At 36.4% G+C, this 15,855-nt stretch overlaps 1 protein-coding gene across 2 annotated transcripts in view; it reads left to right on the top strand.

Moving 5' to 3' along the window:
• Positions 1-15,855, top strand: part of LOC115211851 (cilia- and flagella-associated protein 44-like) — a 204,798-nt gene that overhangs the window by 110,408 nt on the left and 78,535 nt on the right. For both annotated transcript variants that reach the window (XM_029780572.2, XM_036503433.1), the window contains 6 exons: positions 1,145-1,188; positions 3,212-3,374; positions 5,011-5,141; positions 6,599-6,780; positions 13,773-13,933; positions 14,728-14,916. In XM_029780572.2, the coding sequence (XP_029636432.1) occupies positions 1,145-1,188; positions 3,212-3,374; positions 5,011-5,141; positions 6,599-6,780; positions 13,773-13,933; positions 14,728-14,916 (870 nt within the window). The remainder of the gene's footprint in view (positions 1-1,144; positions 1,189-3,211; positions 3,375-5,010; positions 5,142-6,598; positions 6,781-13,772; positions 13,934-14,727; positions 14,917-15,855) is intronic.

Genomic DNA, 15,855 nt, shown 5'->3' with positions numbered 1-15,855 from the left:
GAATCCCTCTCAACACATGGCCATGATGCTCCCCCACTACTTCTGCTCGTGATCAGAGATGCACGTATTGTCAGCCACTAAGGGACATGCTCAACTGGTTATGGTCAAACAACAAACAAGCAAATCTGTGGTATTGAGCAGAATATTTGCTGTAGCCCATCTTTTATACCAAGACAAAACAATGTACATGACAACACTTCCAATCAGTTAAGATCAGAAGCCATGAGAGCCACTGCCTGGTACTGCATCAGATTATTATTATTATTATTATTATCATCATTATCATTGTTATTATTACTATTATTATTGATATTGATATGGATAAGAGCAGTAGATTGATAGAATTGCTTGAGTGTTGGGAAATTGTCTTGCAGTATAAGTTCTGGCTCTTTATATCCCGAAAATAGATCCCACCACAACTAACTTTACTTCTCATCCTATCAGGATCAATAAAACAAAGTGCCAGTCAAGTACTGGGAGCGATTTAATCAACTAATTATTTAGGCAACAAGCTGATAGAGTCATTAGCACAAAAGACAAAATGCTTAGTGGAATTTCTTCTGGTATTCTACATTCAGAGTTCAAATTCAGCAAATTCAGTTTGGTGCTGGGGTTGATGTAATCAATTAAGCTCCTCCAACTAAAACTGTTAGCCTTGTGCCAAAATTTAAAACAATACCATTATTTATATATAAATATAAACAAACCAATATTTGTTTTTTATATATAAGAGTTCAAATGTGTAGTGTAAGATACAAATAAGACAATAATTTATTTTCGAATGCAGAAACTCCCTTCGAACAGCAGAAATATTGGGTAAATAACCCTTACAAAGTGGAAAAATTTGTCAGCAGACAGCCATATATTTATATACACATAGTTGTACATTCTGCTTTATAGCATCTAAAATGTGGATTAATTTGTCAGTAGGCAGGTTAGCTTAATGGTAAAGCACTTGGCCAGAGTCTTCAAGAAATGTGGGTTCATGTTCCATGGCTGTTTGTTGATCAATTTATCCACTTTGTAAAGGTAAGTTACCCAAGTTTCCCAATATTTCTGCTATTCTAATGGCGTTTCTGCATTTGAAAATTAACTATCATCTTATTTGTGTCTTATAATACCATCATTATTTTCTGTTCCACAGGAGAAACACTATGTTGATGATTTGGAAGATTCAACAGCTTACAGGTATTTTTTAAAAATTCTTACATAAGTAACCCATGTAGGAATCCTTATATGATCACTTGATCTGCTTGAAATTGTAGCTAAAAAAATTGTCAAATTACATCATACTCTATAATTACAAAAATCATAGAACACATTTGAAAATCATAGCTAGGATGATTTTTATTATAAGTCTATTTGGCTAGGATTACCCTGGAGCTAAACAAGTGAGAGATAGTGCTTAAATCTCCTTGATCCTGTAATCTCATTTGAGCTGTGTCTCCTTTTCTTCTCTCTCTCTCTCTCTTCCACTACTACTACTACACGGTCCTGTGGATTCTCAACGAAACTACTATTTTACAACACTGTCCTGCAAAATTGTGGAGTTTTCCCATACCTTGGAAGCCACCTGTTCAGCAATTGTACCATTCAGAAAGACATCAAGGATAGGATCAGCACAGCCCATATGGCTTTCAGAAGACTCTCCAAACAAGTCTTCCTAAACCACAGCCTCACCTTCCAAATGAAAATCATGGTATTCCAAGTCATCGCCCTTTCCACACTGCTCTATGACTATGAAATTTGTGTATTGTATTAACAAAATCAAACCTTTCCAACATCACAAACTTTGAGCAATCATGAGGATTCAATGGAAAGACTATATTAAGGTGCAGGTAAAGTTACCTTTCCAAGTCATACTGACTCATAAGGACTAGTTTCCTGATTTCCATGGTGTATATATTCCCTACTTGGATGGGACAGCAATCTATTGCAGGATTGCTAAATTTTTCCAGACTGGAGCAACATGAAATGAAGTGTTTTGCTCAAGAACACAACGTGTCACCCAGTTCATGAATTGAAATCATAAGCCTACGATCATGAGTCCAACACCCTAACCATTAAGCCACGGGTTTCCACAAAGACTATATAACCAATGAAGAGGTTCTGCTCGACTGCCCGGCATTGAAGCTACAATGGCATGCCACTACCTCTGCTTGTCAGAACACATCATTTATATGTCTCAAACACACCACCCCCATCAATTCCTCTTCATAGACTAAACCTCAGGCACCAGACTTCGCATAGCCTCCAAATTCCGTTTCCATGACCAGCTCAAGACCACTCTCCTCCACTGCTCTATTGCCCCAAGTACCTAGGAGACAATTGCCAAAGACCACCCACAGTGGCAGCATGTCATTGTCTAGTGAATGGACCCAATGGAAGATAACAGACATCAAGAGGTAGAGATTAGACATCAAAAACACAAAGAGCAACTCACACTTCCTTATCCTTCACCAACTCTCCCTTGTGATAAATGCCCCTGGCTCTTCTATCCCAACTTTGGCCTGAACATCCATCTCAGGTACTGGCACATTTCACCTCCATCAGGTTGAAGAGGATCAATCAATTGCTTCAGATTTATTACTCAGATACAAGTTAATACCACCACCACTGTGATATATATATATGTATGTATATATGCATATATTTATATACTATTTATATTATTATATGATCGAACGGCATGCATTCTTTTCCAAGTAAGTTTTATCTATCTATCTATCTATCTATCTATCTATCTATCTATCTATCTATCTCTCTCTCTCTCTCTCTCTCTCTATATATATATATATATATATATATAATATATATATATATATATATGCATATATATATATATATGTATGTATATGTGTGTGTATATATATATATATATATGAATCCATCCTTCCATTCATATATATGAATATATATGAATGGAAGGATGGATGAAATGCTGTTGCCACTGATGAGAGCAATGACGGGTGGGGCTGACAATGACAACAACAACAGCAGCAACAATGATAATATCGTATAACAATTTTGTGTAACAACTACATGTAAGTGTCTTTTTGTTTGGGGTTTTTTTTTGTCAGCTTTATAAATACTTTCATTTCCCTCTATTTTGATGATACAAGATAGTAATTCATGCAGCTCTATTCCCTCGTGCAACAAAGCCTTTTCATAAACCTGTACCTAATTTATTGAACGTTCTCTGTGATTCCAGTATAGAAGATGCAAAACAAAAGGCCGAATACGACCGGATCATGGCAGAAGCTAACCAAAAGAAAGACGAAGTCCACCAGCATATTGCACTTCTCCGCCGAGATTATAAACACCTGATTGAACAAAATGCTTGCTTGCCAGAAAATCTTAGACTTAGCCCAAAAGTAAACATTCTGATATTTAAAAAAATTTTATAACGTCACTTTGTTTTTATTGTAGAATGTGAATGGAGACTGCTTGGAAATTTGTTGTGTGTAGGGCAAGAGAAGGGGTGTTAATGTTGCCATTTCTACTTACCACTGAGATTGTTTTGAGTGAGAAAATGGTGTGGTCATGTAGTAGAATAAAAAATAGAATTTAAAATATCCACATCTTATAAAGCAGGTAAGAGCTGGTAACCAGAGGAGCATCCAGCCATAAAAATACCATAAAAATACAAAAAAAAAAAACTGCCTCAAAATTCCTGGCAGCTGGTATTTACATATTAATGACTTGTAGGAACACCGTATTTCATTACACAACCATAATATACTACAAAGTTTATTAAATGCTTTATAAGTCAATACCAAAGGTTATCTCTACAGATTTTCAATAGAAATTACAGCCAGTTTGTTATGGGATTTCATATCTGAGTATGCCTAATGTAAACAACAAGGTGATTGAAGATGAAAAATGGGTAACGGATGTGTATGCCATACTTCAGGAATTCAAATGAAAGAGCAGGAACTCCTGAAATATGGTATATACACCCATTACTTATTTTTCATCTTTGATCTCATTGTTATTTACATTAGGCGTACTCAAATACAAAACGTCATAACAAATCAGTTCTGGCTATATTTCCATAGAAAATCTGTAAAGATAGCCTTAACAAGTGATTTAGCAGCACTGCTAACACAGTAGGACACAGTATTAACTTATAAAATGTTTAATATACTTTGTAGTATATTATGGTTGCATAAAGATATACCATGTCCTTACAAGTCATTAATATGCCTCAAATATAGTAAGTATGCTTTGAACCTAAACCAAAAAAGGATTAAAAAATGTTAAACAAATACACAAATAAACAACGTCACTTATTTAGTATTACCCTACACAACCTGATTAACTATTCAGGTGACCAGGCTGTATCCTATTCTGCCAGTTATTATAAACATCTCAGTGGTGACCCCTGATGAACCAAGGGATTTTCCTACTTTCATATTCAAAATTGCTTTGTCTATCATACTGATATCAACAAAGATAACTACGCCTTTCGTTGGGTCACACTGGAAATACCTCACCTCTCTCTCTCTCTGTGTATGGGATATGGCTTCAATACAGTTTCCATCAATCAAATGCCTTAATCTCTGTTTCTTTCTGTAGTTTAATTCCAGTATTATGAACACTGAGTAAAAATACTAGAAAAGTGTAGAAATAAATTTATACACTTATTCAATACATCATACACGTTTCATTCACAACAATATCTGCAATACAAAGGAAACTTTATAAACAGATTACTTCACCAAATATCCAGAGATTGTATAACAAACATAAATAACCCTTTAAGTTATATAATGGGCATTAGACAGTGTTAGGGTATCAACAAACATAAAAGCAGTGTTAAGATGGCTCAACAATTTTACTTAAATACTAAAGCACTAAAAGGAAAGAATTTTCTCTTATCATTGCAAAGAAAGGAATATGTATGTTTTGCATCCTCAGAGATAACCCTAACTATCAGATTTCAAAATTCAAGAATTATCATTCTTTTTGGTTGCACTTCTGATGTTTCTCTTTTTATTCATTTATTAGGAATTTGAGATTGATACTACAATAAAAGAGGAAGTGTTTTCTCAAATAGACAAGAAAATACAGGAAGCGAAAATGAAGGTTTCCTGGATAACCGAGAAACATTCACTTGCCCTGATGAAACTAAGGAAATTGTAAGCATTTGTCATTGACCTTCTGAATTAAGGAAAACACCGAATGCTTTTTCTTTTAATATAATAAAACCTTTACCGAAGTGAGACCTAAATGAAATTAGTCTGCTTGTAAGAGACACACAACATTTGGATAATATTGTAGATCTAGCAGATTAAGTTTCTTCAAGAACTTCATATATTATTATTATTATCATCATCATCATCATCATCATCATCATCGTCATCATCGTCGTCGTCGTCATCATCATCATCATCATCATCATTATTTAATGTTGTAAGATTAAAGTACAGTAACACCTCTATATATGAGTTAATTTGTTCCCAGAGACTGCTCTTAAAGCAAAAACACATAAAGCAGAGCAATAATTTCCCATAGTAGCAATGTTATAAGTTGTAATTTGTTCCCAGAAAAATATTTTACCTATAAAATACACAATACTTGTAAATAAATGGCAATAAAAACAACAGGAGAATATAAAAAATATTCTATGTAAAGTAAAAGGAATGTCAAGATCATTTACGATAAAAAATATTATTATCACCTCCGCCCTAGTGAAGGCGGAGGTATTGTTTGCAGTCATATTTGTTTGTTTGTCCATGGACAAGATATCTCAAGAACCACTGGAAGGATTTGGATGAAACTCTCAGGGATGTTTGGCCTCATGACTGGCACAAACTGATTAGATTTGAGGATCAATCCGAACAAGGATTCTGGATATATTTTTCCTGTTTTTTTTACTTGATTTTTGACAACAGTTGGGTTCATTTTTAGTATTCGCATTTGTGAGAGAAGTCAAGTTTATTTCAGATATTCTCATTTTAAAAGTCATTTCTGGTTAATCATTGAGAGGACATTGGTGTTGCATTGGCAGAGGTTTGCACTCCTTGAGTGCTCTTGTTATAATTTTCTGAATCACTTTTACTTGCACTAGACTTGCACACACCATCACTTGTAGATGTGATCACTGATTCACAAGCACTCATAGACAGACTTGTAGATTTCTTTTTAGAAAACAAGTTTAGAGTTGTTTGCTTTGATGAAGTTTTTTTTTGCTCTCTATAAATTTCTTGGTAACTCGCAGAAGCATTTGTTATGGAAGCAGAAACTTGTACACTTTGTTTGAAATTTGGATCTTGTGCATGGAAAATAAAACTTGTAAACCTAGGGTCTTGTAAAGCATTTCCTCATAAAGTGAGGTATTACTGCATATGTTTGTGCATATGTGGGTATGTATATGTATGTATATATATATATATATTATATATATATATACATATACATACCCACATATGCTCATGAGCAAATGAATATAAATAAATGAATGTGTATATGTAAGTGTGTGATACGTAAGCATTTGTGCATGATGTGTATATGTGTGTTTGTCTGCATCTAGTAATGTTGTATTATAAGCAGTGGATATGTTTTTATTCTAAGATATTTTCTCATGCTATTCCAGTTATAAAGATTATGTGAAATGGGACCGCATTGTGGTTTATGCATTTAATTCACCTTACAAAGTCAGTACAACTCGTTTACCATGTCTCCCAAATAATTTCTACCAAAAGAAGAGTGATTTGGATCAAAAGAAAAATGGCAAGAGGTTCACTCTTGACGGTCTCCAGCAGAAAGAATTAGATGGTCAGTAAAATTTCATTTGTTTCCATTTCCATTTCTATGTATTTCCTTTATCTGCTTTTCTAAGCTAGAATAATGAATACTCAAACCAATATACACCACTGAAAGGACAAATTAAGAACAGGATGATTCTGTGGTGGTCTAAAGGTATCACTCCAGTTGGATATCCAACCGGAGTCAACTTCATTTGATCAACCTATATGTCAACAAGATTTGCTGTAATTTGAATGTCATCAATTAAAAAAGAATAGAATTCATATAGGAAATCAAACCTTCTTCCATTACAGAGTAAAACTCTGAAATCTCTGTAACTAGGATGATATTATTTTCAAGTGAGGATGCATGGCCTAGTGATCAAGGTGTTGCCCTAACAATCGCAAAATCATAGTTTCAATTCCTAGACCAGGAGGTGAGTCATGTTCTTGAGCAAAACAGTTCATCTCACATTGCTTTGCGATCATTTCGACATCTGACACATGAAGCACCATGCAACTGTTCAGGTAACATTGTTTTCATGAAGACAGTGAACTCATGTATGACAAACATTTGATAACTATAAACAAATCATTTGTGGTGCGGGTCATTCGGCAAAAGTTGAACACTCATATGTCATGTTGGACAGGAGAGTCCATCATTATGTATCTTCAAACTGATTGGCAAGGATGGCATCATGGAGGTTTGGTTGATTGACATCTGTAGGCATGAAACATACCATTAATTCAACAGCGTTATCTTGTACCAGCAAGCAGCTTAAGGATTTTGCCAGCCACAATCTGAAGTAAATCTCCACAACTATATATAACTTTATCTTTTCTTATTCACTTACACCTTCTACCAATTAACATCACAACTATGTTCAGTACCTCCATTATTTACATCCTCAAAATCCACAAACCAGACAAACCTGGCTACTTTGTTATCTCTGTCTGTAGCCACCAGTTTGTCAAGGTACCTTGACAAACTAGTATCACTCCTTTTCCTCAACACACATTAAGGATAGGTACAAGCATAGCTAGTGGGGCAGGGGGCGGTCCGTTCTGGCAGCACCTTTAAAGGGGCACCACTTTCAGGTCTGCTGTAGGCAATGTGTGTTTTTTGTAGGGTCCAGGGGTGGCAAACAGAAGGGCTGCCCCAGACAGCACACATTCTAGCTACACTAGTGAGGACAGGAACCAAGTCCTGAACATCTTCAACTTATTCTCTTTTCCCCTAGCCCATTAAATAACTCTGTATGATTATCTGCCATGGAGGGGCTATCATTTCAAAAGCTCTTTGTAGACTGTCAGCCCTATTTGTACCTAACACAGCCACCTTCTACCTTCTACACAAACTCACACTTACTGTGAATTACTTCTCTTATGGTGAGTTTTACAAGCAAGTTATTGAAGGGTGGGGTCACAATGGGCGTTAATATGGACCTAAATTATGCACACCACTTTGTAGGCCACATTAAAGCACATTTTGGCCCAGTTCACTAAAATCCCTCCAGAGATCTATGGGTGCTATGCTGATGCCACAATCACTAGGTTGTGGCTCAACAGCTTTATTTCTCTACTAATTCATTCCACACTACTCTAGAATTCATGTTCTCCATCTCTGACGTTGTTATCATCTTCTTAGACATCTCTGTCACTCTTAACATTCTTCACTGAATGGCACTGCTTCTTCCTTATTCAATGGTGCACCCTCAGATTTAGAAAATACAGTTTACTAAAATCATCCCTCAATACAAATTAGTGCCCACCCAGAATATTCTGAAGCATCCCACTGTACCAAATTCTGGAGATTGGCCTGCACCCCAGCCACACATAAACAGTTAAATTTCAAGTTATTTTCTGTGTATGACACACCTGTCCATCCACTAGTAACACCATACTGCTGATACCAATTCTCAGTACCAAATCACCCAAATCTTCGCTGCTCATCTGCCAACATTATATACTGCATCACATACAAACTCCACGTTGCTATGTGCTTTGGTGAAATAGATCATCACCTGAATGATCACCTTTGCAAATATGTCATTATTTTACTGTGATACTGTGCATGAGCATGCACATGTGCTTGTGTGTGTGCATGTCTGTCTGTCTGTGTGTAAGAGAGAGTGAAAGAGAAAAAGTGTGCACAAATATGTAAGTTGCGACTCCAGCTTTATTGTTTGTGTGTTTATGTGACCCCATGCATATATGTATGTGTTTGGGCTTCCACTGATTGCATGAGTGTGTGTGTTTCTGCAAATGTGTAAGAGTTCATGTGTGTGTGTGTGTGTGTTTCTGAAAATGTATAAGAGTTCATGTGTGTGTGTGTGTTTCTGCAAATGTGTAAGAGTTCATGTGTGTGTGTGTGTGTGTTTCTGAAAATGTATAAGAGTTCATGTGTGTGTGTGTGTTTCTGCAAATGTGTAAGAGTTCATGTGTGTGTGTGTCTGTGTGTGTGTGTTTCTGAAAATGTGTAAGAGTTCATGTGTGTGTGTGTATGTGTGTGTGTTTCTGAAAATGTGTAAGAGTTCATGTGTGTGTGTGTTTCTGAAAATGTATAAGAGTTCATGTGTGTGTGTATGTGTGTGTGTATGTGTGTGTATGTATGTGTGTGTGTGTGTGTGTGTGTGTGTGTGTGTGTGTGTTCGACCCATTGCCTCATCACCATAAGCTTGCTAAAGCATGCTCAATGACTCTGTATCAGAATTCTTGAGTCTAACGCAAAATATCACATTGACTCTTTGTTCCAACTTCCTGTCCATGACAAAAATCACAGACTACAGCATGCACGTTATCACAAAAACACAAATTTCCCAGCTTGCGACGTAAACGCAGTGATGTCATTTAGCACACTGCCTCATGAAGATCACTGCTGGCTCTCACTGTGCATGCAACTGTGTGCTGCCTTCTGTTGGCACACAACAGAACTAGTCCACAAATGTTTTGATACCACCTCATGCATATCTCAGTATTGATATGAATATTGAGCCTTGTGCCTACTAGAATAGAAAAGAGTGTTGATACGGATATGAATGAATTTATTTCATGTGTTATAAAATATTGGTTTCAGATTTTGGCACAAGGCCAGCAATTTTTGGGGAGGGTGTAAGTTAATTACATCAACTCCAATATTCACCTGGTACTTATTTTATCGGCCCTTAAAGGATGAAGGCAAAGTTGACCTCAGCTGAATTTTAACTCAGAGCATAAAGACAGACAAAATGTCACTAAGCATTTTATCTGGCATACTAATGGCTCTGCTAGCTCACCATCTCTGTGTTATAAAGTATTCACATCATTTTTCGCCATAATCATACACATTACCCATTTCAAAGTTAGTAAATCTTTGCTGTATGATGGATACTCCTTGCACTCAGTTATTGCTATTTATCTACAAATATTCACTGAGATGTTGAAGACTTGCCATTCTCTGATGGTAAGACATCAATACAGTTCTACATTTAAGAGATGAGGAATTATGTACATTATTTACATTATGTACAATTGACGGATATTTGTCCTCATCTTGTTTGTTGTTAACACAACTTTTCAGCTGATATACCTTCCAGCTTTCATCAGGTGTCTTGGGGGAAATTTTGAACCCAGGTTCTCATTCCTAAGGTATTTTTTGATGTTGTTGTTGTTATTATTATTATTATTATTATTATTATTATTATTATCATTGTCATTTACTTTTAATCTGCATGTTTGATGCAATCACCTGCCGGGGCACACCCAGCGCCCTAGGGCAAGTGAAGGTTAAGAGTTGTTGAAAATAGCTGAAAGCTTGGGGAGGGGAAGTAGAGAAATATCTCCATGTAATACAAACACAACACATTTACATTGATAGGGTTTTTCTAAGGATGTGGGCAGTACTTGTTAGCACAATCTTTTGGATTTCCTTGAGACATGGTTTTCCAGGGATATTGTCTAGGTGTTTCTGACATCCCTTTTTTATCATACCTAGGGCACCTACAATAACAGGAACAGTTTTTGTTTTAAGATTCCACATCCTCTGTATTTCGATTTCCAGGTCCTTATATTTACTAAGTTTGTCAAATTCCTTGACAGATACATTTTTATCAGTGGGGACGCTTACTTCTATTAGTCTGCAGGTATTTTCTTCCCTGTCTTTAACAATTATGTCTGGTCGATTAGCCTTGATCGTTCTGTCAGTGTTGACTGGAAAATCCCAGAGGATGGTGACATCTTTACCTTCAACAACTGGGTGAGGATGGTGTTCATACCAGTTAGCAGGAGTGTCGGATTTGTAGTGTTTACATATCTTCCAATGTATATACTGTCCTACCCTATCGTGGCGATTTTTGTATTCGTTTGGTGTCAGCACAGGACATCCCGAAACGAGATGGTCTATTGTTTCGTCAAATGTGTCACACAGAATCTGCATTTAGGGTCAGTACCGTTTCGGAGAATGTTAGCCTGGTAATTTCTGGTAACAAGCTTTGATCTTGTGCTGCCATTATGAAGCCTTCAGTCTCTGCTTTCAATCCAGAACTCTTCAGCCACTGATGGGTTGTTGCTTGGTCTACATCAGCATTTTGGCTTCGGAGAATGTATTGTCCATGCAGGGGCTTCTGGCTCCACCGCCTCTCATTTGATTCTGCCCATTCTTTTTTGCAGTCTGCCTGATTCGCTTTGCTTGCTTGGTAGCAGTGGTTTCTGGCTCTTCACCTGATTCAAGGTTAATGCCTAGTTCCCTTTCGAACTTATAAGCTTCCTTGACAATAGAATGCAGCTTTTTGCTGCTTTCGTGTTCACACACAAGTCGCAGCATCCAGTCTTTTGTACTAGATAGGTACCTGTTCATTCCTACAGTAGAGGTCTTATAGCACAGCTCCAATTGCATCATTCCTCTCCCCCCACTGCTTCTAGGTAGGTACAAGCGGTCTACATCTGCCTTAGGGTGGTGCATGCTCCTGGATGTCAGTAACTTTCTTGTCTTCCTGTCCAGCGTTGGAGTTCCGTAAGGTCCAGTTAATGATGTTAAAACTGTACTGGACTACTGGAAGTGCCAGGGTGTTAATGCCTCAATGCAATTTTTGGAGTTGAGTTCAGTCTTCAGTACAAGCCTTATTCTCCTATAGTACTCCTTTCTTATTTTTTCCTTCATAGTAGCATGATGTATACCATCTCCTTCGTTGATTCCTAGGTATTTGTAGCTTTCTTGTGGGTCAAGTTCCTTGATGGTAGTGTCAATATCTAATTTAACAGAAGCTGTTTGCCTGAGCTTGCTTCTACAAAAGTTGCTTTAGCACACTTATCAAGGCCAAATCCATTCCGATATCATTGCTAAACTCTTTAACAGTTGTTAGCAGCCCTTCTAGCTCTTGGTCATTCTTGGCAAACAGCTTTAGATCGTCCATATAAAAAAGGTGGTTTATTAACTTGCTAAAAACTTTGTACCCATATCTGGCACTATCCAATTCGTTTGAGAGTGGGATCAGTGCCATGCAAAAAAGTAATGGAGAGAGGGAGTCACCTTGAAAGATGCCTCGTTTGATGTTGATGCTGTTGGACTGGCTCATCCCATTACTATGGCTTAGAAAGAGACGTGTGTTCCACATGGTCATGCTATTCTCTAAGAATTTTGAGACGACAGGGGAGATCTTGTATATCTCAAGGGCCTTGAGTATCCATTTATGTGGGACACTGTCATACACTTTCCTGTAGTCTATCCATGCCATACTCAGGTTTTTGTTTTTGCTCCGGCAATTCTCTACAATCATTCTGTTTATGAGCAATTGGTCTTATTATTATTATTATTATTATTATTATTATTATCATTATTATTATTCTTATCATTATTATTATTATTATTATTATTATTATTATTATTATTATTATTATTATTATTATTATTCAGGTCACTGCCTGGAATCGAAATCGGAATCTTGGGGTTAGTAGCCCGTGCTCTTAACCACTATGCCATATGTCCATGGCTGTAGTGGTTAAGATTCTGAGTTCGATTCCTGGCAGTGATCTGAATAATAATAATGATAATAATAATAATAATAATGATAATAATAACAACAACATCGAAAAATACCTAAGGAATGAAAACCCAGTTTCGAAATTTCCTCAAGACACCTGATGAAGGCTGGAGAGTACATCAGCCGAAATATTGTGTTAACAACAAACAAGATGAGGACAAATATCCATCAATTGTAAATAATGTAAATAATGTAAATAAGAAATCAATGTTTAATGTTTTCTTATCTCTGATAACATTTTAAATACAACTACATCAGGTAGAGCCACCACATTTGTTAATCATTTCATCTCTATCAACTCTACTTACAAGCACATATGCACACAAAACAAATCTCTTCTTCCAAATTTTCCATCTCTCTCTCTCTCAAGGTACATACATACATAATGCAATGCTAAATTTTTCAAGGCCCTTTAAAATATTATTGTGGATCCCTGATTTACTATTTTGTTCAAGGACCCTGGTTGGGAAACACTGGTGTATATCAAAACTTTCACGCCATTCTGTTTTATCATTGGTGCAGGAGTGACCATGTGGTTGGTAAGCAAGCTACTTACCACATAGTTCCAGGTTCAGTCCCACTGCGTGGCACCTTGGGCAAGTGTCTTCTACTATAGCCTCGGACCGACCAAAGCCTTGAGAGTGGATTTGGTAGACGGAAACTGAAAGAAGCCCATTGTATATATGTATATATATATATATATATATATATATATATATATTTGTGTGTCTATGTTTGTCATCCAACATCGCTTGACAACCGATGCTGGTGTGTTTACGTCCTCGTAACTTAGCGGTTCGGCAAAAGAGATCGATAGAATAAGTACTAGGCTCACAAAGAATAAGTTCTGGGGTCGATTTGCTCAACTAAAGGTGGTGCTCCAGCATGGCTGCAGTCAAATGACTGAAACAAGTAAAAGAGTAAAAAGAGTATAGTAACATTTCCTTCTTCAATGTATTTTCCTAGTAAATTTATGGATTACATTATTTACAGTCTTCCTTTTCAGTAAAAAAAGATGCAAAAGCAGGTGATGCAGAAGGTAAGAGGTCTGGTGCAAGAGACAGTGTAACTGCTAGCAGTTTGAAAGGTGTTGCTGGAGAGCGGATTCTGAAAGCTCTTCAGAAAGTAGAAGAAATTAAACAAAAGAGAGTTAAAAGAAAAGAGCAGGTGAGTTTGGAAGTAAAATTCCTGAGCAAGATTCTCAACACTTTCTTTTTCATAATTTTATGTCTGCAAGTAATTGCAGCAGTTGTATTAAATATCCAACTATTTAATTAGAGTTAAGACTATTGAAAAGGTTGCAAGACGCAACGAAAATTTTAGGAAAATAAAAATAAGAAATAAGTGGAAATTTTACCGGTGAGTGTGTTACATTATAAGGCACAAAAAGAAAATTACTCTTCCCAGACACAACAGAATAATTAGTTCAAGTTTTTCTGCAAAACTATGAAAGGTAATGTATCAGAAAGTACAGTCCAGTGCCCAGCCTTTAATGAAGATCTTCACTCTTTCTGGTCATTTGATCCAGATCTTCGTTCCAATTCATTCTGTTTCATTGCGAGTTTACAAAAGTAACACAAAGGTAACTGTTTATTAATATCTTACACATTTGTCAGAGATTATACAGCTACGAAATATCTAATGAGTTTACTTACAGTGTCATTTACATTAAGATATTTTACTTTGTAAAACCTAGAAGGAAGAATGCAGTTATCATAAAACATATTTGATTTCTTTCGAAGGTTTCACAGTTTCATATTAGTTTATTAAATTCAAATTAATTCTTCTTGGAATCAGTATAATCCTGAGGCAAAGTAAAAATCGTTAAAATATCCAGTAGTGTGCTATGTTTGGTACTTGGTCCATGCAGCCATCATCATGAATTATCATAAATAATTTTAACATATTTTAAATGATCAAAGGAAAATCTACATTAGTTGTTTCATATTACTTGTTGCCAGTGGGATAAACTTTACAGTGAAAAACCAGCTGATGACTATGAAGATCCAAACGATTTGGCTGCAATTAAAGAAGCCAAAGAAAACATGGGTGATTATAAATTAAAAACTGCTGAAGATTATGTTGTACCAGACCTTTTGAGGATGAATACAACCAAAGCTAGGCTCAAGCTCTTCCTGCTTGTTGAACATGTGAGTAACTTTAACCCTGTTGACACCAATTCACCCAATATTGCCTTGGTTCTATGATGTGTTTCTTTATTAGCTACATAGGGCTTAACACAGAGGGGACAAATTACAAAGTAGAGCTTTTCTTTTGGGGGAGAAAAACAAAAAGAAAGGAAAAAGAAGTGGGGTAGGTTTTCGATCAAAAGGGATCGTAAAAAAGAAAGAAAAAAACAATCAATAGGGATCGTGTATCACAGAAATGTCATGATGTACATTGTAAAGGGGGAAACAGATAAGGGTTTATCCATGGAAAGAAAAGCCTATGGAAAAGACCACGGTAACCTCGGTCAATAATGTCACATGTTAACACATTTATTTACAGAAACTTATCTTTTTAAAGTGATCTAAATCAAAACCTATCAAATTTACATGTTAATCTATGAGGTGGTGTTAAAAGGTTCCTGGACTACTTATGTTTAATAGCAAAAGTAACTTATTTACTTTAGTTTTTACATGATCTCCTTCAAAATAATCACCTTGTGTAGCAATATACCAGTCCCAGCATTCCTGCAACTTTTAGAATCTGGTCTGGAAGTCGTTTTGCATAAGTAAGTTGAGGACCTTTTGTGATTCACTCTTGATTTCGACAACAGAGTTAAAACGGTGACCTTTGAGCTTCATTTTTATCTTGGGGTTGAGATAGAAGTCTACAGGTGCTAAATCTTGCAAATAGGGTGTGTCCAGAAATGATACCATGTTGTTCTTGGCAAGAAACTCATGAGTGGGGAGAGATCAGTGACAGGGTGTATTGTTGTCATGGAGAAATCAGTGACAGGGTGTGTTGTTGTCCTGAAGACTCCAATTCTTCGCACTCAATAGATCCGGTCACTTTCACTGAATGCCCTCCCTCAAACACTTCAAAACATCACACCAGAGCTCTTGATTAATCGTCAAGCTCTGGGG

This window comes from Octopus sinensis, linkage group LG5, assembly GCF_006345805.1.
Source record: "Octopus sinensis linkage group LG5, ASM634580v1, whole genome shotgun sequence".
Taxonomy (NCBI): Eukaryota; Metazoa; Mollusca; class Cephalopoda; order Octopoda; family Octopodidae; genus Octopus; species Octopus sinensis.
This window is presented reverse-complemented; position numbering and strand designations above follow the sequence as displayed.